This window comes from Chelonoidis abingdonii, chromosome 9, assembly GCF_003597395.2.
Source record: "Chelonoidis abingdonii isolate Lonesome George chromosome 9, CheloAbing_2.0, whole genome shotgun sequence".
NCBI lineage: Eukaryota > Metazoa > Chordata > Testudines > Testudinidae > Chelonoidis > Chelonoidis abingdonii.
This window is the reverse complement of record NC_133777.1, coordinates 78,264,350-78,287,862: the sequence shown is the minus strand read 5'-3', so window position 1 is coordinate 78,287,862 and position 23,513 is coordinate 78,264,350. Positions and strand designations below refer to the sequence as shown.

The window sequence follows — 23,513 nt, the reverse complement described above, 5'->3', positions numbered from 1 at the left end:
ATCTCCCCTCCCAGTGCCGTAAAGCCTGGTGGGGCTTTGCGACAGCTAACGGTAAGGATGGCTTGCGCTCTAGTTTGTCCTGGGAGAAGTGGGCCCTAACGCGCCCCGTCTCCAGGGGCGGGTAAAGCGAGGGGGTTGCTTAGCAGCGCTGGGTGGGAGGGGCAAGCGAGCGCTGGGTGACTCGTCTGCACCGCGGCGGGGCCTTGGGCTGCTCGGTGAGGGCGGCTGGCGGAGGGGATTGGGCGGGTAGCGGGAGGCGGGGCATGGGGGTGAGGGGAGCCCGGCGGTGGGTGAGGGTGGGGCTGAGGGGAGTTGGGCAGGTGGGGACGTGCGAAGCAGGAGGAGGGGCTGAGGTTGAGGCGGAAGGTGGGGGGAGAGGGCCGCGGGTGGAGGAAGAGCGTTGGCGGGGCTGGTGGGTCACGGCATCGCTTTGTAATCTGGGGAGGGGGAGCTGCCTGTGGGCAACCTGCTGTTCTAGGCGCAGTGCTTCCACCTTCCGAGCTCTCCTTCCTAGGGCTCTTCGTAGTAACTGATTTAAAAAGAAAAAAGTGTGGGGTCTGCGCTATGGGCAGACATCTGGCACTGCTGGGAGTGAGGAGGAGGCTCTGCGTTTTCCCATCCCCATATGGCATAGTTGATGACTGCACATTTTGGGGTGGGAGTATGAATTCCTCACCTGATTGGTTATGTTCCCCACTCCACTCCAATAATTACTGCTCTGTTCATCCAAGACATTAGCTATAATGACCAGCAGTGAAAAAGTTAAGTGTTGATGTTCTAAATGGTTGTAATTAGGAGACAGCAGGTGGCTGAGGTAATATTGTTTGTTGGACCAACTTCTGCTGGTGAATGAGACAAGCTTTTAAGCTGGTTTTCCAGACCTGGAAAAAGACCTCTGTCTAAACCTTGAAGTTTGTCTGTTTCACCAACAGAAATTGGTCCAGTAAAAGATATTACCTCACTCAGGTTGATCCCCAGATATGAAACAAGATATCTACAACAACACTGCTGATGATCAAGATAACAGATGGTTTACACCTTACAGTTGTTGGAGACTGCACAGGCAGCCAGGATGAACTGTGATCTACATTAGAAATATTTATTCCCACACAGAGGCTGGAAATTTAACAGCTTTTTAAAGACAAGCCTATAAGCTGAAACACAATTCTCTAGCCAATTATAAAGTTCAGAGAGCCAGAGTATAGTTATCTATATCCTGCGGTGTGTGGATCTGCCATGGCTCCTTGACAGGAGCCAGAGCCTTTCAGTGAAACTTGAGCATGCTCATGCCCCATATTTCATGCATCATAGCTGAATCCACCATTGTTTTCTGTATGTGAAGATAGCAGTAAGGAGAAAAACTTTTCATGCAATAGTATTTAATATGATCATGCTCCAATGAAGGACAAAACAAAGATGATGATTTAATAGGACTTTCCTTTAGTCATGATTGTGAGAAACACCTGCTTCCTTGGCTAATTGTATCCTATGAGAGTCATGATATACTGTAGATACATGTCAGCTGTAACCAAAAAATATCACTTGTGACATAAAATGCAGTCTGAGAATGTAGAAGATAGTTTTGTTTTCAAATCACATTATTTCAACATCAGTGGTTATCAAATGAGCGATGGGTTTCTGTATATAGTACGTTAGCTGAAGTACTACAATATGAAAACAAATGCAGCCTTTATAATTCCATTTTAGGGATTTCATGGAGTCTTTGACTAGGCATTGACTTTCATGATTTATAGTGTTCCTCAAAACTTGTTGACCTCAAGTCAACTGACCTCCATGCTTCCTACCCCAATCCTTTCCCTACGGTGTCTCTTCTCCCTTACTTTCTGTTTAGGTAAATTCTTATTTAAGTCAAACCAAAACAGTCATGGCATTAACATGATGTTTGACAGCCATCACGTTATTCACGCTGCTTGTATGCTATATCCCTTTTCTCTCAACCTTTTGTCTGTCTTGTCTATTTATGTTGCAAGTTCTTCAGGGCAGGGACTGTCTCTTATTCTGTACCCCGCTCTTGTTTGGTTTCCAGAGACAATTGGAGTACATTATTCCTTATATATCCCTACTGTTGTACAGCTGTCTCTTATTCCCCCTCTTTAAGCTTTGTGCCCTCTGGCGTGGTGTCTTACTATGACTGAAAAAATATCTCTTTTGTCCTCTGGCATCTTTTTGCTTTTTCAAATTCACTTTTTAAAACTCATCTCTTAAAGCAACCATCTCCCATTTTGTAATGGCTACCACTCTCTCCCTTTTTCCTGGCTTGATATCCTCTGTTGGTTTAATCTGTTTTAGATTGAGGTCTTGAGCAAGTGACGTGTCTTATCAATGTTTGGTAAAGTGCCTTGTAAATTAATGGTGCTGTGTAACTATGATATATGGTCAGGGAAAACACAAGCACTATCATGTTGCAAAGGTACAATTTCATAGTGCTTGTCCTAGAGGAGTTCTAAATTTATTTCACACTGACAGCCTTACTGTATCGTATAAATTGGTGCACAAGAGATCCATTCATTTAACGTTTCAGACAGTAATTCAGTTTGGTCCTGAGTACATTAGTAAATGTATTGAAATAATTTTATGTATTGGTTTTAGGTAGAGATCAAACTCAGTTGTATAAAATATTCACAGGGTGATTTCCGAAGAAATGTTATGAGGTTTCAGATCATAAATTTCTATCTCAAGTAGATTTCAAAGTATATTCTGCAAATGAAGGAGAAATTTATAGCCTGAAGTATCAGATTTATTCTTAATATTTAAAGTGCAGGCTTTGTGAACTGATATCGGTCCCTGCATCAGCCTGATTGAGATTTGGCTGAGGAACACTGTAAGGTTTAAAACCTGCAGGTCAGCTGTCACAAGTGCGGTGGAAACATATTCTCAAAAATACAGGGATGTCTGTGTAAAAAACGTGGTGCTACCACAATTTTTATAGTTCATTGTGTATAATGGCTTACCTTCCAATTCCATTTTTAGATTCTGCCTCAGAGGAAATATGGTCTAGTTATGGTAGTCAGGAGACTTGGGTTATATTCTTCAATCTGTCACTAGCTTGCTACATAACCTTGGAAAGTCACTTTATTTATCTATAACTTAGTTTCCACACATATAAAATGGGACTATTCCCTACCTTTGGAAAGTACTTCGAGATCTTCAGCTAAAAGGTACTATATCTATATATATAAAATATGCTGGGAGCTACAGTCTAACATTTTGTATACTCTATTTCTCCTAGTCAAAATAAGCAGAAACTAAAAATATGTGAACTCTGTTATTCTGTTTGCTAGTGCTTGCAAGTATAATTGATAGATGTGCTGGGAATCGTGCTATGACAATGTGCTATCTTTTCATGAATAAGAAAGGGAATATAAGTACTTACCAGCTGGAAAAAGAAATGCAGCTAGTTACAAAATGACCACTCTGGGACTGTGCTTGTTTAGTTCTGCCACATTTTACGGCCCAGCCCCAAAAAGGCATGTTGGGGGGAAAAGATCCTGTAAGAGGGCAATACTGTAGAGAGAGTTAACAGAAACTAGAAAGGTACTGAAGAAGTGCCTCTGGGGTGTGTTGTGAGTTGTAACTGTCACCTAAAGATAATAGCATGCAAAGAGAAACTGCTATGATCTTAAGTGTGTCTTTTTAGTTCTCTGGTATGGAGATCTGTCTGTCAAGGCACTTGAGTGGTGATGGAGCTGTGTAAGTACCTAGATAGATACTCACACTTGAAACTAAAGAGTGATACTTAAATTCATAGCAGCTTCTCTTTAAGCTGTACTAAATAATTGTGATGCTATTTAAAGTATAATCTTTGATAACAGTCAGTCTTTCTACATGTGGTTGAAGTATTTGTTTCGGCTTCCTGACGAGGACTGTTATGTATATTTAGGAGTGTTCACAGATTCTTAGACCCAGCTTCTTAAGTAGCTTCTTATTTTGAGTGTCTCAGTTGCATACACTAAGAACAACATTACCTTCTGAAGTAGTGAGCACCTGCAGTTTCTATTTGACTTCAGTTGGAGGGTGCTCAGCACCTCTCGAAGTCAGGCACCCAGAATTAGAGACTGTGACTTTGAAAATGTAGACCTTTACTAATGTAGTTACACAAGCTTTGTTTTATTCTGTTTATTAAAGCAAGGGCCAAGTTCTGCTTTTCAGTATGTGTGTATTACTCCAATGGAGCTCACGTGCAACAGAGTGTAGTAGTATTTGGTCATTCATCTCCATTTTTTTTAAGAGCGATACTTAAGAATTCTTGTGGTAAAATCTTGAACCCTACCCTCTTCAGACTGACCTTAGGAGGGCTATGTAAAAAAGAAAAGAGAAGCCAGATGTAAGAACCCAGTGTTTTATATTGTTCTGTAGAAGAAGAATAGTGTTTCCGCCATGTTCTCTTTTTGTGTTTCAGATCAAAATGTGTCTTCAGATAGCCTGCCTTCCTCTTTGCCTTCATCAGCTCCAGCGAGCACTTGAATCCTGCCCTCACTAATGTCTGTGAACACCAGAAGAATCTACATAATAAGAGCAGTTAAGTTAGCTTGTTTTTAATACAACTCTTTGGTAATGCTTTTAATGTTTGGCCATTTAAAAATATTTTGGTGCCAATCCTGCAAAAACTTGCACAGTTATCAGCAAGTACTTATAATAAACTTAAGTTTGAAGCCTTCATCCTGCAGACACATATATGCAGGCAGATCTTGATGCTGGTGTGTAATCCTACTGACTTCTTTGGGACTCTATATTGGTTCAAGGGTCTGCTCACCTGGATCCATTTACAGAATTGGGGCCTTATTTTCTTTAGTTAAAATCCAATGTGAATGTACTGTTTTCCTTTTTTGAGTTTTGTTTGTCCACCAACCAATTGGTTTAAAACTTGGTACAGTGAATGGCTATAAAAGGAAAGTAGATCAGTTGTTGGGATGTCTGTAGCAGTAAAAGAATATGCAAGTTTGTATGTGTTTAGTCAAAACAAGCTATGGTTGAACATCCATGGAATACAAGTTTTGAAAATAAGGTTGAATACATTTTCTCCAGTGGACAAACATCAAGACATACTGACTATGTATCTTTACTCAGTTCTTTTTTTTTAAACACCAAAAACTTATTCATAGCTGGCAAAATCCAGGATGTTGTAGGAAAGGGTACTGGCAATGCAGTAGATGGCACTGTTCCCTCATGTCTGAATCAGTGTCCCAGCATGATGATTGAAGGCACTGTGTGTTGCTGGAGCTTATACACAAGTAACTTTAAATTGAGGTCTCAATCATTCAGGATGGCATGGTATTTTTGCATGATCTGGTCAAAGTGAGTCAGTAACTTCCCCATGCCTGCCTAAAATTCGTCTGAAGTTTCAAATGGTCACAGTATTTTTCACTTTCTGCTCCATTTCAGAAGTATTGCTATGCACCCAGTTCTGCATCCAAATGGCTTCATTTCAGAGGTTGGCAAGATTCCTGGATTTGTGGTATAACAAATTTTGTGCTTTGGGATGTTTGGATGAAGAGTTTTGTGTGATGTCAGTTATCATCCTTGCAGTTTAAGGAATATTGTGCTAAATGCACATTCCCAGATTGTTTCTTTCAAATGATGTTTATTAAAAGTAGTTTCATTTTAACTATGGTGCTCAGTAAATGATCCATGTTCAGCTGTATCATTCTGCTAATCTATTAAATTTAATAGCAAAAATGATTTAATCTCATTACTTTTTTCCTAGATACCCTAGAAGAAATGCCTTTATAAAGCTACAAATCCATTTCTTTGATTGGACAGAAATAATTTCAGAAGTGACCCATAATTCCCACAAGTAATACGTGAAGGTGTGAGGCATTCTCCAAAACATAAAATTTTTCCCAAAATGGGAGATCTCTCTCTTCTCCAACAGCTGCATAGGGATGTGGTGGTAGGCACTCCTTTAACAAAGAACAGCCAGGATTATGCGTCTTTCCTCAATCCGCATGATTCACCACAAGCTTCAGCAGCAAGAGTTGATGAGTCACATAATCAAATATACCTAGAATCTCCTAACTGGGGCACTTGGAGCAATCAAGACTCTGCTGTTTCAGATGCTCTTGCCCTTGTGACAGATGATAAATCTGATAGCTTTGCAAACACGAGCTCTTCAATGTTCTGTTCACGGGAAATGATACTACTGCAGTTAACATTGATCAAGATGATGATTGCTAAAGTACAGTCCCAGGAAACTGAATTCAGCATAAAACAGAAGTACCTTGATATAATAACAATTCTTCTGAAAGAGACAAAAATTGATTCAAAATTAGTAAGCCTTTATAAGTATTTTCAAAATTTTTCATAGCACAAAGTAAAAAGTGAGTGTAACTTACAGATTTTTTTTTTTTTACATGTCTGCAGATTTGTCTATGCAGTAGTTCTGATAAACTGTTGTCTCACATGGCTTCAAAAAGTATAGCCTCCCTTATATACTTCCAACTAAAGAAAGAGGTGAGTGTGTCGGGTTCCTGGATGGACTTTGAATTTGTATGTAAGCTATCAAAGCAAACATGAGTACTTGGTGGATACATTCCTTCCAGTTTTCCTTAGTTGTTCCATCTAACTACAGCTGACCTTCTGCAATAGTTAAATGACACAGAGCAGTCACTGAAAATTTTACAGTGTAACAGTTAAATTTTCTCTCTAGTGCAAAGCCTGCCTACACAGGTGCAGTGCCTGTTGGTGGGAAGAGGTGCTGGAATCCTTCCATGCCCATCAGACTATAGAGTAATAATAGAGCTTCTCCGTTCCTGCATCTGCAGCCTCAAGTCTGTGACACCTGTGTCTACCATGCTCCATCCTTCCAAAAGAATTTTAGACAATGGATCTGTACAGTTGCTAGCATGACTGCTTTGCAGCATGCCATGGGCACATCCCTCAGTGGCCTCCTGCTTCAAAATCTTGCTCTTTGTCAACTGTGGGCACACTGTCTTTTTTTCAGAGCCATTTTCAGAAACAGAGTGTAAAAATAGTACAAGATAGTTTTGTGGGAGAGGGCCACACTGAGGAGGTATTGGGTGAGGAGTGATTTGGTGGAGGAAAGGGAAGATGCTTGGTAAATGTTTCCAGAGACTATTTCAAGTGTGGTAGGAGGGGCATGAAAGGGTATGTTTACAGTGCAACTGGGAGAGAGCTAGCGGGACTTGAGCTAGTGCAATAAAAATAGCTAATGTGGATGTTCCACCTCTGGTGGAAGCTTGGGCTCTCAAGCCCACCCAGCCCCCTAGCATTGAGAACCTGAGCTTCTGCCCAAACCGGAACATCCACAATACCTATTTTTAAAGAACTAGATTGAGTCCTGATAGCGCGAGTCTGTCTACTCAGATTGGAAGACTGGCTCCCGTTTCCAGTAAAAACTTACCCAAAGAGAGCATGGAGTGGACAAAGGGAGCAGTTAGTGGCTCTGACACTGATCAGGAGAATGTGTAGGAAGAAGTGAGGTCAGAAACGTAGGCAGGAGCAGCGTTCTGAAAGTGAGTATGAATAGTTCTTTTAATGTACATACATCAAGCTTGTGGGTTTTGTTTTAAAATGCTTTTAATAGTTTTATTTTGTGTCACAAAGATATTCTCTTTAGGCAGTTTGCATTGTAGAATATTAATTGTGCAGCTTGCTAAACTTTATAAATTTCACTATATTTATTTGAAATCTAAATCATTCAGCAAATAAAAATAGGCACCAACCTGTTCATAACTAACAGAATACTTTTTTATTTTGTGTTGTCTGAATGTCCCAGTTACCAAAACTTACTGTTCACCTCACTCACCTAGTTGCAATAAATAATATCTTTTATTGGACCAACTTCTGTTGGTGAGAGAGACTAACAGAAATTGGTCCAATAAAAGAGATTCCCTCACCCACCTTGTCTCTCTTATATCCTGGGACTGACACAGATACAACTACCCTGTTACTTAATGGGCACATACTGTAGGCCCTGTAGCAATTTCTTTGGATGGTATTGTCTTTCAGAAACGTATTTGTTTTGTTTTTAATACTTCCTGCACAGTGGTCTTAAAATGATGAAGCCCATTAATTCAGTTTCTGTCTAATGTGTTACTGCTTAATTCACTAGTAAGAGAATAACTTGCACATGTACAAAATAGAGTTTGAATGGCTGTTTTCTTGCAAACCGTTCCCAACACTTGTGCTGTTATGTTACCAGCCTCTAGAAACAAGAAATGTGGGAGCTATGAGTTCAGTTCTTGCCTCTGCCACAGTCCTTTTGCGGGACTTTGGATCAATCACGTAACTTCACCAGGCTTTGGTTTTCCTGTATGTAATAGGAGGAGGATTTTTGCTTACCAAATGGCTGTTGTTCAGTTTAATGTTTGTAAAGGAATGATAGGTGTTTTAGTCAAACTGCTTGGCACTTCTATATTCTGTCTCTTTGTCCATTCCCACACTTACTCCATTTAAATGTATCAGTGTATTAACTTACTATGGACAACAGTTATAACTAAAAAAAAGAGAGTAATATCACATCACATTTTGTGCATACAGAATTTTTTAATTTATTTTTTAGAATACATTTAATGTCACCTGGCTCACTTTTTGTTTGAAGACTCTGTCAGAATTCCCTAAGAGTGATCAAGTAGCAGAATGTCTATGGATTCTTAGAGCTATTATTAGAGACATTTTGAAAGATAAAGATTTGCACAAAGCAGGTACTGTAAGATTTTTTTGATATTAATATACAAGTGTCCACTTGGGGGAGGAAGGCTACTTAGTATCCTTCAGAGAAATCAGCCTGTTTAAAATACTAATGGCAATGGGTTATTTACTTTGTCATAATAAAAAAAAATTAAAAGTGAAAATACAGTGCCCCCAATACACATTGAATTTGAGAGATTATCATGATCTCCTCCTTACTGATGCTATTTCAGTGGTGAAAAGTTGTTTTAAATTATCTGGTTAATTGAATTGTACTTTAGGAACTCCACTTCAACTCTGCATAACATTATTTTATTTATTATAGATATCCTGAAAAAGGTTTTCACTCCTCTTGATACTGTATTTGAAGGATTTTACAATTCCATTTTGTCTCATCATTTTAACTGCTGCCAAGATACTTCACTATATTCTAAAGCTGCAAACAACTTGATCGAATTCATAGATTTTCTTGAAATTCTTGTGGCCTCAAGAATTCAAATAAAGTCACATTTCAAATGCCAAAGAATTTTATTTTTGAATACTTCTTGCATCTTGGACCTCACTTATTCATCAGTTGATTATTTAATCAAGAAGAAGTCCATTATGCTCCTTAAAAAATGCATCCTTTATAAAGCTGGTGAAGATTTCATAAGTGGATCATTACCCACTTTATCCCTACAGGATCCTTATTTGGATAAGGATATGTTAGCACTGGCTAATGTTGTTTTGCAAGCTGTGAATTTGGGGTGGCTGAATCAAATACCTGTTTCTGAAAAAGCCAGCTATTTTGGAGGAAGTGAAGCTCAACCTGAGGATGGCATCCACAGTGGTCCTGACCAAGTTATCCTCAGAGCCTTAAGTTTGGTTTTACTTAAAGCTTTAGAGATCAAGGTCCAGAATGCTTCTAAAGCAGCTGAAATAAAAGGTAATGTTCTGTTTAAATTCATTAAGTAGCATGCATTCTAAAGCTTATAGCTGATGTAGGCAATTTAAAATTGGTGGCTGAGCTTGCAAAGTCTTATACACAACAGCATTTCTCTGTATGTGTGTAACACAATTACTTCTAAATTCCAGGTCTGACCAATTCGATTTTCAGGGAATTTCTGGGAATTAGTGGCCAGAACCCCGTTGATTTTGGAGACAATCAGAACATTGATAGAGGGAACATAGGAACACATGGAGCTACTGTCATCTATTAATACTTTGCAGCATAACAGTACCCCTACTCATCCTCCCCGTAGAGTGTAATGTGTTGACACCCTGAATAACAGAAGATAAATAATCGCTCTTCCTGCTGGAATCCCTGGGGTGAATTGTCAGCATGGGGGCAGCCAGAGGGAGAGAGAAAAGAATCCCTTTCTAACATCCTCCTCAGTGCCTGCTCCAGATGGGGAAGAGAGGAACCAGCTACCCACCCCTTCCCTTACAGTTGGGTGGAAGAAAGGTGCTTTGGGAGGGAGAAAGGAGAGAGACCTAACTGCTGGCATGATGCAGAGAATGAGGCCCCGTGTATGGTGGAAGCAGGGCATGAAAGGGGAACAGAAACCCTGGCATGGTGGGGTGAATGGGGGACTCGGGGAAGGAAGCGCACACAGCCTTTGCTATTGGGCTGGGGGAGTAGGAAGGAGCAACACGTAGAGCCTCTGCTATTTGTAGTGGGGAAGTGGGAATGGGAGTGCACGTAGAGCCACTGGCACAGTGAAGAAAATGAAGGACCCTGGTATGAGAGGAGAAGGGAATGGGGTACACACACAACTACTGCAGAAGGAATATTCAAGCAGGAGTTGCAAGGAGTCCCTGAAATAGAGGGGCATGGGATGGTGGCACACAGGAAGATTGTCAGGGCAATGAAGGGATCCAGTGAGCCCCAGAGATGTACAATGAGCTTGGCCTACAGAAGGAACGAAGAGTGCAACCAGCTAGATTAAAACACTATTAAAATGTAAAGAGTAATGACTTCACTTAATTTTAAGCGAACTGAATGTTAAGAACACAATTTAGGCAGGTGATTGGGTGATAATATTTATGGGGTTTTTTGTTTGTTTTGTTTGCTATATTATAGACTTAAAATTGCGTAATTTTAACTAAATTAACCCTTGGTGGTAGTTACCAGATATTTTAGTTCAGGGGGGTGGGGAGGGAATGGAATGATCCCTGATTTCAGTCTGAAAAGTACCTGAGCATATATGATGATTGAATGTTCATATTCTTTTGCTGAGAAGCAAAGCAAACCTTTAAAAATCTAATTTTAGGGTGAACTGCATTGTACTTTTTTACAACAAAGGGAATTCCCATGTTGTAACAAACCTTGCTTCAGCATCAGCTTCCATTCAGACAAACGGCAAGGCTATACCATTCAATCCATAGAGCTTTTCCAATAAGATCTAAGAAATGCCTTCTGGTAATCTAAGATGCCATTGTTTTTTTTAAATTGCTGAGCACTTGTTGTTTGGAAAATCAGGCCCAAATTTGGGTTTGAGGAATCTTGTTACTATGCACTGGAATATTGCAGAGGTAAATCTCTCATATGAGAGAGGGTGTTTATATGGTATACACAGAGTTGTTTTTCAAGAGCTGGCCGCAGCAATAAAATGGCATGGTAGTCTTGGGAGAATCTGTTTCCTCTGGTATCCTCAGGGCGTATGTGGCAATGCAGGTGCTGCTGACGTGCAGTGTACAGGTAGTATTTAAAATTAGGGGGGTGTTGCAATCAGACTGAAGACTTGCAGGAAAATTTTACATATTTACTGAATAATAAAAAGAACAGGAATACTTGTGGCACCTTAGAGACTAACAAATTTATTTGAGCATAAGCTTTCGTTTCTAGGTCACCACAGAACTCTACCATGTTTGTGGGGTGGAGGGGCAGAAGGAGAGGCCCCAAGATAGGACAGATTCTTCTACTGAGCTAAGAGTTTAACTGGGCCTCTCGTTCTGCCCCTCCACCCCCACGAACATGGTACAGTTCTGTGGTGACCTAGAAAATGGACATCTTCCTGAATAATGTAATTTTCTGGCAAGGTTTGGTTTGTATCTCAGCATTTATGTTCAGTCAGAGCAGTCTCCCAAGATACATATGAGAACCTATCTAATCTTCGAAGGTTTTTTCGTCAGAGTAGATTTTGCTGTGTTTGTATTACCAGTTTCATACATTTATATTTCCTGCAAAAGTTTAGGCCCTGATTCTGCAATTCGTTGATGCTGAAAATACTGGACCATAAGGATCTTAGTCTTAACACTGCACCAGATTATTCCTTTGCATGGGAGGGACCAAGCAGGATAAATTACAGCAAGATGACTGTATCAGATCATTCTACCTGTGGCACAAGGTGGATTATATCTCACCCCTCTCTCTATCTTTGCATTTGCTGGAGGCCAGAGCCAATGGAGACATGCAGTCAGAGAGCCAAATGAGAGTCAGAAACCCCAGGGCAAGTGTGGGAACATAGGGTTTCTATGTAGATAGCCCTGGATTTTTTTACAGCTCACCTGAGACCAGCAGGTTATGGAGATGTAATCTCCTTGTTTATTCTGCAGTAAGCCTGGGAGCGAGAGAGGGCTGACCCCATCCTACCCCACAATCATAAAGGATACCCCCACCCCCCCATCTCTTGTGTGTGGTCTTTCTGTGGGAGGAAGTGACAAGAGTCTAAGAATCCCATTCTTCAAATAATATACTTGCATATATCCTTAAATTGCATCAATGCTAACTCTTCTGAAAGTTGTCCTCCACTTGAGCAGTGAAATCTGTGTTTTGCATTAGAATTTTAAAAGTAAATATTGTAAGAATTTTTACATATACAATGTTTGTGCAGAAAGTAACTATGTTGTATTTGAAGTGAAGTGATTTTGCTGATGGCTCTTTGCTTTGATTGCTTTGATTTTTAACTCCATAAGTGGTATCGTTCTGCAAGGCATTTGTCAATGCAGTGCTAATTCAGTTGAGCTAAGGGATGTGTGCTTGGACAACTGGGTTCCATACTGTCCACTGTTTTTTTTTTAAGGAAATGTGGGTTTGGCTTTTTAATATGAAAAAAGAAAGCAAAATTTCATAGTTATGTTCTCTATTTTTAGCAGACTTGCAGAGTTTCATGTCCCAGTTATTGATATTCTTGAAGAAACATCTGAAGTCTTCTCCACATTTTCATCCAAATGTACATCCTTGTGAGTGGCTTTCCATGGTCTTTATAGAACAAGATGATGACATGCTGGAAGCTGCTAAATCGTTGTTAACAGTTTATTTAAAGTTTGATAGGTTGGTATATATATTTAATTTTTTGTTAGATCTTTGAAGACATATTAAACTTTTATTTAGTGAGATCATACAGTTCACAACAGCAGTATTTTTATATGACCATTACATAAAGTAAGACAAGAAAATACATTTTTAACAATCTTTAATGGATTTATTGAACTACTTTGTAGGATCTGATATGATTCCCATTGACATCAACAGTAGCTGGAAATCACTGGGAGTCTTACACTGATGTTAATAGGTTTTGGATCAGACTGTAAGTGGTGTTTATAGTAGTCTTTCTATTACGAGTTCAATCCTATCCTCTAATTCACAGTAGCTGACTTCACAGAATTTGAGTGATGGTCAGATGCTGACTGAAAGGCAAGGCTTGAGTGTGTTTTGTGAACACTCAACTTTTTAGAGAAGGATTTCATGTTATGATTAAACTTTAAGAATGAATGGATATTGAATCTGAGGATTGTTGAAGTGAACTGTAATCACACCTTACAGTAATGGCTTCTAAGGCCGGATCCCCGTAACTTGCTGAGAAGTGGCAATACTGATATCTACAATGTGTTAAGTTCTTGTGCATTATGAATTTATCATGCAAACCCTTTTGTTTCATTTTCATTCAGTTTCCTGTACAGGGGAGGGGAGATGCTGCCCAACTTTATGAAAAGAAACTTGACTGAGTGAATCACTTTGTAATTTCAAACTTGTTTGATTGCATTATTGCTAGTAGTGTCTGTTAAATGTTAAGGCTCGAAAATGCTGGCCTTAAAGTTAAGACACCTAAATCTGTACTTAGGAACCTAAAGAACTTTTTCCAAGGTTTATAGCATCTTGTGAATGAAGTAACCTTCATTAATTGTTTGTATTTTTAAAAAAATGTGAAAAGGATATCTACTCACGTATTCGAGGCACCTTTGACTTAACTTATTACATATTAAATGGAAGAGTACAGTGTAAGATACCTGAAACATTGGTAGTCAATTATCTTAATGTCCTGGAGGTCATCAAATTAAGGATATTTCAGACCAAGAAGGGGAGCAAATTCCAAAGCTGTTGAGTCCTCACAGAGAACACCATGCTAGCAGTCCCCTCTTGTTTATATACCAGCAGGGGCTCCAGCTCAAACACCGCTGCTGATCTCAGTTGAATTTTGCTGAGTTCAATATATAGATTGGAAAACCTTGCCTTTAATATTAAACTATAGTAGGATCTGGTTTGTATCCTGCTGATCTCTCATACATTGCTTCTACCTCTGTAGTTAAAATTTCTAAAAATGTTAAGCAAGAATGTTTATGAAAAATTATTCAGAATTTAAATAGCTGTTCTATTGCATCCCTTTTAGTCTGTGTTTGGCTAACTTTTCAGGTTGTGGCATGATGCTGCTGGTAACTTAGGCCTTGCAGCAGAAGACGACGAAACCTGGATCTGCCTGACGCATGAGAGTGGCTGTAATCCTCACTGTATCTTTTTATTTTTCCTAAAAAGTATTGCATTTGATTCCACAGTTCTTCTTGACTTTTTGATTTCATCAGAAACCTGCTTCCTTGAGTATTTTGTAAGATATTTAAAACTTCTTAGAGAAGACTGGCATCATTTTGTCAACATCTCTAACTGTTTTGATATTGCGGCTAAAAGAGGTGTGTGTGTTTCTTTTGTCACCTCATCGCACCAAGAAAAAAAACCCTGTCTGACAGATTTAAGTTTGAAAAATGCTTGTTGTGATCCAGTACAACACACTCTGGTATCTTTGGCTTCTTCCCAGAAGCCGTCTGTACCCATGGAACAGCAAGGTGATGACCAAGTTGTAAAACCCAACAAGTCTAACTCATTAATATGGACTGATAACACATCTGCATTGGATTGCCTTCAAAGCCTTTTCAATTATGACAGTTCAGAAGATTCTGAATTGGAATCAGTGGGAAAGGAGTGTTTGGCAAACATGAAGCAGATGCCTTCAAACAATCAAGGCAGTACAAAGATAAGGGAAACTGTTTGTATGGATGTACATGACAAACCCCATACACTTGAATCTAAAGTGTTGCCCCTGAAACAAAAAAGTTCTAATCCCTTGTCACTCGGGGTATGTAATATGTCTCCAAATAACCCTGTGCCTGTAGAAAGAATGCTTCTCAAATCAATGAAATGTTTGGAAGAACTGCAAAAAGCAATTTCTAGGTTACGGAGAAGAAACCTTTTCCCATACAACCCAGCTGCATTGTTGAAACTGTTGAATCACATTGAGACAACCAATAAAAGCATGAATCTACTATAAGGCAATGAAGTGCTATTGTTGACATTTTGAAGTAATTTCACACTAGTATGTGATGGAATGTTTCCACAAGAAGAGTGTACATGCTCAAAGATACATGCCTTTTGGACCTATCAATATGTTTAGACCAAGCAGGCTCAACTGGCTGCCAACTGACACTTTGAAAAGACAAATCTGCAGCGGTGTTTAAGTACTCAACCTGTTGTTTCATGGTCCCAAACTTATTTATGGTACGTATGACAGAGTGAGGGTGAGTTACTGGGTATTAGCGAACTTAACAAATTGATTATTCACATAAAGACATAATAAAGTACTTCCCCTTGAAGTGTAAGGTGTAATTCTTCTTAATGGCATTTTAACATCGTAAGACCCAGCTAGATTGTTAGTGCATTACTGATGCTGATGCAGTGATCATTCCAGACTCAAGTACTTAGAAGCAAAGCTATGTAAGCTCTTTGGGGCAAGGTTTGTCTGTTCTGTGTTTGTAATGCCACAGTGCCTGGGAGCCTCAGTCCCGGACCAGGACCTCGTTGCGCTAGGTGCGGTACAAACAAAAAATTATATCCCATTCCTCCACTTCTGTGATTTTAATGCTAAGTTATATTTATTGTTTCATTTTTTGGCCTTTACTGTAGGGCTGATCAGCTAGCAGCATAGCACTTTTATTGGCCCAAATTGGAATTGATAATGTCACTGAAAATTGAGTTTAAAATTAATGTCTAAAACGTCATCAGGTGCATTCCTTTTTTTAAAAAAAAAAGTTGAACTAGTATATAAATTTCCTATTTAAATGAAAATTTGTTAATGCAGCATAAAATTTAAAATCTAAATTGTGCAATGTACAAGTAAAATTTCAACAGCAATGCTTACGGACATGCATTAACACTCTATGATGTAAAATGCATAGCACCGTAGCATATTAAAATGCACAATTAGAAAAAATGGATAACTAGCTTGCATTGCAAATATACAATGTGAACATTAGTATTAGAACATATTTTCTGCATTTACTTACTACCTGTGATTAACTGACTAATCTCACTGTTGCTAATGGCTGTGTTAATGCATTTAAATTGCTTAATGTTATAATTTTAAATACGGCCAGTTGGGCAATATCTTTCACATATTAATGAAGTAAGAAGGGGGGTGGATGAATTTCCTGTTCGGCAGGTGCCAGTTTTCTATCAGTTTACCTACCTGCAATGACTAGCTTCACAACTTTAAAATGGAAACTTAGAATTTTCAGGGTATTGTAGAATGCAGCAAAATTGGAGAGGCCCTACATTTGGGGATTTTTTTTTAAAGATTGTGTTACTTGTATATAAAAATATATTGCTAAATTGTGTAGAAATGAGAATTTTTTTTTTACCCTTGCTGAAATAAAAATGGCTGCAGACAGTTTGTTCAAACTTTCTAGACCAGATTTCACGTTTTGAGGCTGAAATTTTCCAGGCTTGGCCTTTGTCCAACATTGAATCTTGCCCATAGTTAGGAATGGGTGAAAATGGGAGTGATAGTGGGAAGTGTTTCACATTCATAGTTAGTGGGTACCTTCCACAAAGTAAATGCCACAGTTTTATCTACCAGGAGGTTTATAGACTCTGCTTTTAAATCTAACAGTTCTACTGATAAAATTTTTTTACTGATTTGAGCAGGTTTGGCTATGCCTTGGCCTATGGAAATCTTCTTTCCAAAAATCATTTGTACATTGACCTATATAATCTCAAGAACTAGTCTGTTATACAATAGGGTAAACATTGCAAGGGCAGTACAGTACAGTCCTCTGTAGAACACCTAAGGAATCTCAGCAGTATCCCAAACCAGTAGGAGAATCTCCTGGTTTTCCCACTGCCATTTTCTTCTTGCATCCAGATCCTCTCAAGGATGCCATGGCATTTACTATACTGCTTGTACAGCCGTGGTTCCCAAACTAGCGATGCCGCTTGTGCAGGGAAAGCCCCTGGCGGGCCAGGCCAGTTTGTTTACCTGCCATGTCTGCAGGTTCAGACAATCACAGCTCCCAGTGGCCGTAGTTCACTGTTCTCAGCCAATGGGAGCTGCAGGAAGCGGCACGGACAGTATCGTAAGTGCCATGGTATCCTGGGGAGGATCTGGATGTAAGAATTAATAAATGTGCTGTAAGGAGTTAAGTAGTTACTATTAAAAGCTGTTACAGTGTATGCATCTCTTTAAGAATAGGTATTAATTTCTAGAACTCTACTGGAAATCTATCTAAATCCAGGACACTTGTGGTTCTTCATGGACTCTCTTTCCTCCAATATTTCTACTTTTCCACATTTTAGTATTTTTTTCTCCTATTATGGGTTGGAGACTTAATAAATCAAACTTCTTGAATTCTTCTACAGTAGAACAATTTTCATGGCAAATTTGTGAATAAAAAGCCTGACATGGTGATGTCTTTTATTTGTGACTCCAGTAATGTTAGGGGAGTGCAAATGATATTTATATTTCTTCCAGAATGGAAGAAGAAGTTGTTCTTCCACTGTGACTTCAGATAGGATCTGTTATTGAGGATTTAACAGAGCTAACCGGCATCACACCAAGAATTCTGAATGTACCATTAACTGCAATACTGCTGCTGCTTCTTTTCTGTATGTTTACCAGACTGTCCCAATGCTTGCTGAAGTCTCCCTGAAAACAGAATATATGCTTGTCTTATAATAAGATCACAGGCAATCTCCTGTGCTCACCTGGTTAATGATAAGCCAGGAACAATCTACACTTGGTTATGGATGTTCAAATTCATTTGAGCTAAAGTGTAGTCCCTGTAATAGATAACTCTGGTAGATGAGCTATATGCCCAAGGAACTTACTCTCTCTCCTGGTGCAGTATCTTTTAAATGTGGAAATGAGGATTGTTGTGATCGCTCTGAGGACCTTCAAAGATCTGGTGGTGTCCTAAAAGGAAGTCCTAATTCAAATGGATAATCCAGACTCCCAAATTCTACATAAAACGAAGAAGGAAGGAACAGAATTGCACCTTGTATGTTGCAGAAAGCCTTTGTGTAGAATTAGCGTCCTGCAAAGCAGCACTGGTTGGTACTTACCTGAGAGGTAAGGAAAACAAAAGCTATGCTAGTCAATGGTACATCCACACAAGTAGTCCCTCAATAAGGGTTTAATTGAAGCAGAGCTTACAACCGGGGGACATAGAATATCTGAATAATTGATTGTTTTTGCACTGTTGACTAATGCCTTCACACTGCTAGGAGGGAAAGCTGATGTATTTTTTCTGAAACTGATTTGTAGACCTTTACTCCCCATGGAGAAAAGGTAAAGGTTCCTCAGTCCTAATTGTCTCCTATTATCTGAGATAATTTTGTCTTGATCATGTTAGAACTGTAGTAGCTGACCCAAACAGGCTAAGAGTCAGACCACATATGATTATATGAAGCAACTACTGCTTTGCATCTTAATTTGGGACTTCGTTCTGTCTATATAACTCCAAGGAAGGTAGAGAATGAGAGTCTTGACATTTCCAAGCAGGTGGCTCTCATCCTTCTAGCTTCCCCAAAGGATGTATATGAAGAAACAGGCAGCTTAGTGAAAGCCAATGTGGCAAGACAACTTTGAATTCAAACATAGGACAGATGCAGATTTTAAGTGGGAAAGGGTTGCAGTCTAGTGCCAAAAACCCACACAGCTATTCCTATGTTCCCAGCACAAATACTGTTTGATTTCCTTCACCTGCCTACCTGTCTTATACATCTTCTCTTGAAGTTCATATGGCTGCTGTTTTGGACTTTCATGGTTTATGATGAAGGTATTACTTCATCTTTCTATTATCCAGGTCATTTAGGTCTTGATGCAATTAACCTCTTCCCCACAAACAGGTAATTCCTTGTAGCAGAGGATACTAGTCCTAATAAAGATGATGAAAGTTTCTTTGGAGCCTTTGGTACATGAGACAAGTTTATTACATGGAATGTGTTCCCGATAACAGTGACTTCAATTCCCAGAATAAGCAGTCTGCATGCTGTACTGATTGACCACCATTATATACCACATTCCTCAGAGAGATGGCAGTACTATGAAACAACCTAAATTCCTTCAAGAGGGGGTGATAACATTTTGCTCTAATCAGTTATTCGTCCTCTGAATATTTACATCATGCATGCATGTATATTCCCAGAAAGCCCTCCAATGTGATGGGAAAAGGGCCTTTTGCACACCAGCTGAAATGAAAATTAAAGCCCATCCACATCTTTGATCTATTTGATACTCATTCAGTTTTGCTGTCTTGAAGGAAAACTGTTTCTAAATGATTGTCTGATTGTGACCCTTATTATTAGCCTAGTGTACTTTGCAGCTAGAATAATGTTAAAGACCATTCTCTGTAAGCGCATAGTTGGCTATGGCAGTAAGCCATAACAGTTGCACAAAATATTGCATTCAGCCTTTTGCGAAAAGAACATAGAATTTGGTACACAGGAACAAAAGAGTGCTCCACCTAGATTAGTAATTCATATTGGCCTCTTCAGTGGAGGGTAAAAATATCCAGCACTGTAGTACAGCTGATTTTTGTTAATACTATATCAAGAGATGAATGGTGTGTGGGAGACTTAATGCTGGCTGTGAAGCATTCAAGTTTGTCACAAACGTTATTAAAATTACAGGATGTAAAACTGTTCCAGCACGTTAAGTGGTTCCTGCTTAGTACAGTATATGGCTGATCTGAATGGGGTTTTATATATAATATACATTTTTTTTTAAAGGTGAAGGAAACTACTATAGGAAAGGATATGTTCTCTCTCCTGCCAGTTGCCTGAAATTGAAGAGGCTATAGGTGGTTATTACCCAGGAGCTGAAATTAATTTTGTTCTGGTTTTGAGACTTGTTTTGTGGAAATAAAGCAAGCCTTGGGGAAAGAGATGTGAAATGGCTTGTCGGTGGGACTTCTATTTTTCCTTTTTCTAGCTGGTCAGTCTGTGCACTGGCTTAAACTATTTAGTATAACTACATTTTTTATTCTTCAGATGAGTAGCCAATCCTTTATGTTTAAAAAAAACAAAAAAAGTACCTTTGCCTGCTTCACTAATAACCTGTTGCAGTGCATAAAGTGGGTCTTTTTAATCTGCAGTACATTGAAAAAAGTCTTTCTTTTTTACGTATATTGCCTTTGAATTTTGAGCATTGTTGTTCTTGTATAAGATGAAGTCGATATTCTTTTGGCACCCTAATCTTTGACTTTTACTATGCTGTCCACTGCCTAGTCTCTAGTAGTTTTGTGTAATGCCTCATCCATACACATCCTTTTATAAGGTTATGATCAGTGGCCAGCTTCTGTTTCAGCTGTCTTTTGTGAGATATGAAAATTGAGTTAAGGAAATCAAGCTTTTTCTGTTTCAGAAAGGAACAGAGCCCATGCATTGGATTTATTGGCTGTAATCTGAAAGAAGCTGCAACTACTTTCCCCAGCATGTGCTTACTAAAGTTGAAATAGTGCCACATTAGTTGCTGACGCCAAAAAGGGAGTAGAAGAAGTGATCAACCCATGGAAAAAGTTCCAATAGGGCATAACTATTGACATTAATATAAATCTCTCACAACCTAGCCCTGTGGAATGCTATATTAATTTATCTATTACTGAACCATTTAGATCAACAAAGGAAGCAGATGTGGTGAGATCTCCATGACAGTTTATTGTCCACACCATTTCCTGTGTGCCTATTGGTGTCTTGATACAAATGGAATTGGTTCCACAGCAGAGAATTCCTTTTGTAGGGTCAGCCAAGAAAGGCAATAGATTACTCAGCACCAACATCTATATATGATCGATTAAAGAAAACAGCAGTGCTTGGTAGTAATATATGCCTCCTAAAAGGCCATGGAGAACAGCATCCTCATATAGTTAAAACATCATGATACTGGACTTATTTCTTTTCTGACAGCATGAGGAATAATTATACTTATGCACTTATACAATTTGTCCTTTACACTAGGTGCAATTGAATGCCCTCTGATTCTCCTTGAAGAGAACAACACTATGTTGAATCAGTAGGAATGTCCTATTAATTTAATACTCTAGCTGTTTTTTCCCAAAGTTTTATTTTATGCAAGTTTGTAATTAGTACATATGCTTGGGGTTTTTGTATTATCAGGATTTATTTCTTCACACAGTTATTACACCATTCTTCATGACTCTAATGATTGATAAGGAAGTTGCTCACTTCCATCTTGCACTTCTGCCCTAAGTTACCAAAAACTATTTCTTTTAAAATCTCCTACGTGCCTGATCTGATTGTACTGTGATGAATGGGGATACTGGAAAGGAGCATTGGTTTCACTATGCTCAGGTACTAAGTTTTATTATCAATTATCCGTATGAGAAAAATTATTACATACCGCAGTTGTGAACCCCTTAGAGGTATGGTTGCTGTCTGGAAATAAACAGAAGGATCTGATCTACACAGTGAACAGAATGCTATCTAGCTGCTGAATAGGAGCAGGAAAAGGCATTAAACTAGATGTGTGGTTTGTTTTATTTGTGTGTGTGTGTGAGAGAGAGAGAGAGAAACAAGCTAAAGAGAAGGTGTGGTCTGCTTGCATTGGTTTTCTAACTGTGGGCCATGCCCCCCCAGGGAGAGTTATCAGGGGAGCTCAAGGACTTGACTGATTAAGAATAAACCTAGCATATCCTGCTGCTGGCCAGCTACCACGGGATCTGTACAGGACAAGAGTTCATTCTGATCCCCTCTCCCTCTCTCTCTGTCTCACCGTTACTCTCCCCGTCTCCTCTCTCCCATTGCTGTGCTGGGAATTAAACTGGCAGTTGCACCACACCTGTGTCCTGGCCCCACAGCAAATATGTTTCACTGGGTGTGCACATGCATGCAGGGAGAGGGCAGCGCTGCTGCACACAGGCATGAGTTGCCGCTTTGGGCAACTGGATTCAAACAGGATGTGTGAGCCCCTCCCACATATGCTGGCCACATGGGGATTTCCCTCATCCCCATCCTCCTGGGCTCTGAACTTTGCACCATCTCTATTCCCCTGTGATGAGGGGGATTCACCTGGGACATGAATCTGAATGTGGAGGTGCGGCAAAAAAAAGTTTGGGAATCTCCGGTCTGATGGATTGACTCTAAAGCCAGAAAGACAGGAGCTCCTGAGTTGAAATCCTTGCTTTGATGCTGATTGAGTGTTAAGAAGGGTTGATCCTGAGAGACTTAACCTTTCTTCCTTTGTTTCCCCCTGTGTGCAACGGGAATAGCTCACAGGAGTGCTGTGAGGACTAAATACTGAATTAATATTAGCACCTTGAGGGGGAAAGGGCGCAATATAAACACCAAATATTAACAACATCTAGTTATGGCTAATACAGAGTTCAAAGAGAATATATTCATACAATTTTACATAGTCCATGTTATAAATGTGAACAACAGAGTTCATTCTTTTGCCACATTTATTTATTTAGACTTATTTCAAATGCACGTGTTTAAAGCTCCAGCCTGTACAAGCTTACAACTCTGTCAGAAACAAAGTTGTGAGATGTTTAATGTAATGCTAAGGAAGAAACTTACTTCTAGTTCCAGTTCCAGTAGAACATTACGCACTTCTATGCTTCAGATTCCTTTGGCCAGGAGGTTCATTTGGCAGGAATGGACAAGATCATGCCAGTCAAGCAGGAAAGAATGGCTTTATCCCACGGGAGAGAATTTGATAACAGAACAAGTTGGAATATCGCGTGTGCAGAAATCTGACTAAAAATCGTTCACAACCAGTTCTTCTCTAGGCACCTCCTGTATGAGTCAATGAGCATGTGATGATTCAACAGCTACCATCCTGAAGGTTTATCAGTAATATCGTAAGTAGAGCATTTATCAGTAATACAGTACATACCTAAGGAAATTAGTTGCAGCAGCTTGAAAGAGCTCACAGAAGAACTGCCACATTGACACTTTTGAACTGTTAAACACGGGAGTGGTGATTAAATATTTCAGAATGAACAATACAGACAATTGTAGACCTCCAGCTAAATTCAAGACCACCTTTTTAAGCCTTGTCCTGAAGGGTATTTGATTGGAACTAATTTAGCTACAATGAGTCAGGAAAAAGATCTTGGCGTCATCGTGGATAGTTCTCTGAAGATGTCCATGCAGTGTGCAGAGGTGGTCAAAAAAGCAAACAGGATGTTAGGAATCATTAAAAAGGGGCTAGAGAATAAAACTGAGACTATATTATTGCCCTTTTATAAATCCATGGTACGCCCACATCTCGAATACTGTGTACAGATGTGGTCTCCTCACCTCAAAAAAGATATTCTAGCACTAGAAAAGGTTCAGAAAAGGGCAACTAAAATGA

General features: G+C 39.3%; 2 protein-coding genes across 16 annotated transcripts in view; both read left to right on the top strand.

The window, feature by feature from the left end:
* The first annotated feature begins 14 nt into the window (after positions 1 to 14).
* On the top strand, positions 15 to 15,934 carry LINS1 (lines homolog 1). 13 transcript variants are annotated; one of them, XM_075069717.1, is made up of 9 exons: positions 545 to 3,179; positions 4,421 to 4,539; positions 5,407 to 5,452; positions 5,726 to 6,289; positions 6,382 to 6,471; positions 8,543 to 8,684; positions 8,996 to 9,595; positions 12,745 to 12,925; positions 14,285 to 15,934. In XM_075069717.1, exons 4-9 carry the CDS (start codon positions 5,867 to 5,869, stop codon positions 15,189 to 15,191), a joined length of 2,343 nt encoding a protein of 780 aa, XP_074925818.1. In that variant the 5' UTR covers positions 545 to 3,179; positions 4,421 to 4,539; positions 5,407 to 5,452; positions 5,726 to 5,866; the 3' UTR covers positions 15,192 to 15,934. The 13 variants fall into 13 exon arrangements, with proteins under 13 accessions (XP_074925821.1, XP_074925820.1, XP_074925813.1 ...); XM_032765993.2 differs by having other exon boundaries at positions 5,404 to 5,452; XM_032765987.2 differs by having other exon boundaries at positions 5,404 to 5,476.
* CERS3 (ceramide synthase 3) overlaps positions 15,330 to 23,513 on the top strand; it is a 66,742-nt gene continuing 58,558 nt past the window's right edge. For 2 of the 3 annotated variants that reach the window (XM_032765998.2, XM_032765996.2), the window contains exon 1: positions 15,331 to 15,418. The gene's annotated coding sequence lies outside the window, so the exon portion shown is untranslated. Of the gene's footprint in view, positions 15,419 to 22,944; positions 23,017 to 23,513 lie in introns of all 3 variants that reach the window. The other variant, XM_032765997.2, reaches the window with a different exon arrangement.

Bases quoted from the DNA above. Each gene is read 5' to 3' on its own strand.
- LINS1 (XM_075069712.1), top strand. From the start codon at position 5,867: ATGGGAGATCTCTCTCTTCTCCAACAGCTGCATAGGGATGTGGTGGTA. The intron at 6,290-6,381 runs GTAAGCCTTTAT...ACATGTCTGCAG, and splicing joins CAAAAATTGATTCAAAATTA to ATTTGTCTATGCAGTAGTTC. The intron at 6,472-8,542 runs GTGAGTGTGTCG...TTTATTTTTTAG, and splicing joins ACTTCCAACTAAAGAAAGAG to AATACATTTAATGTCACCTG.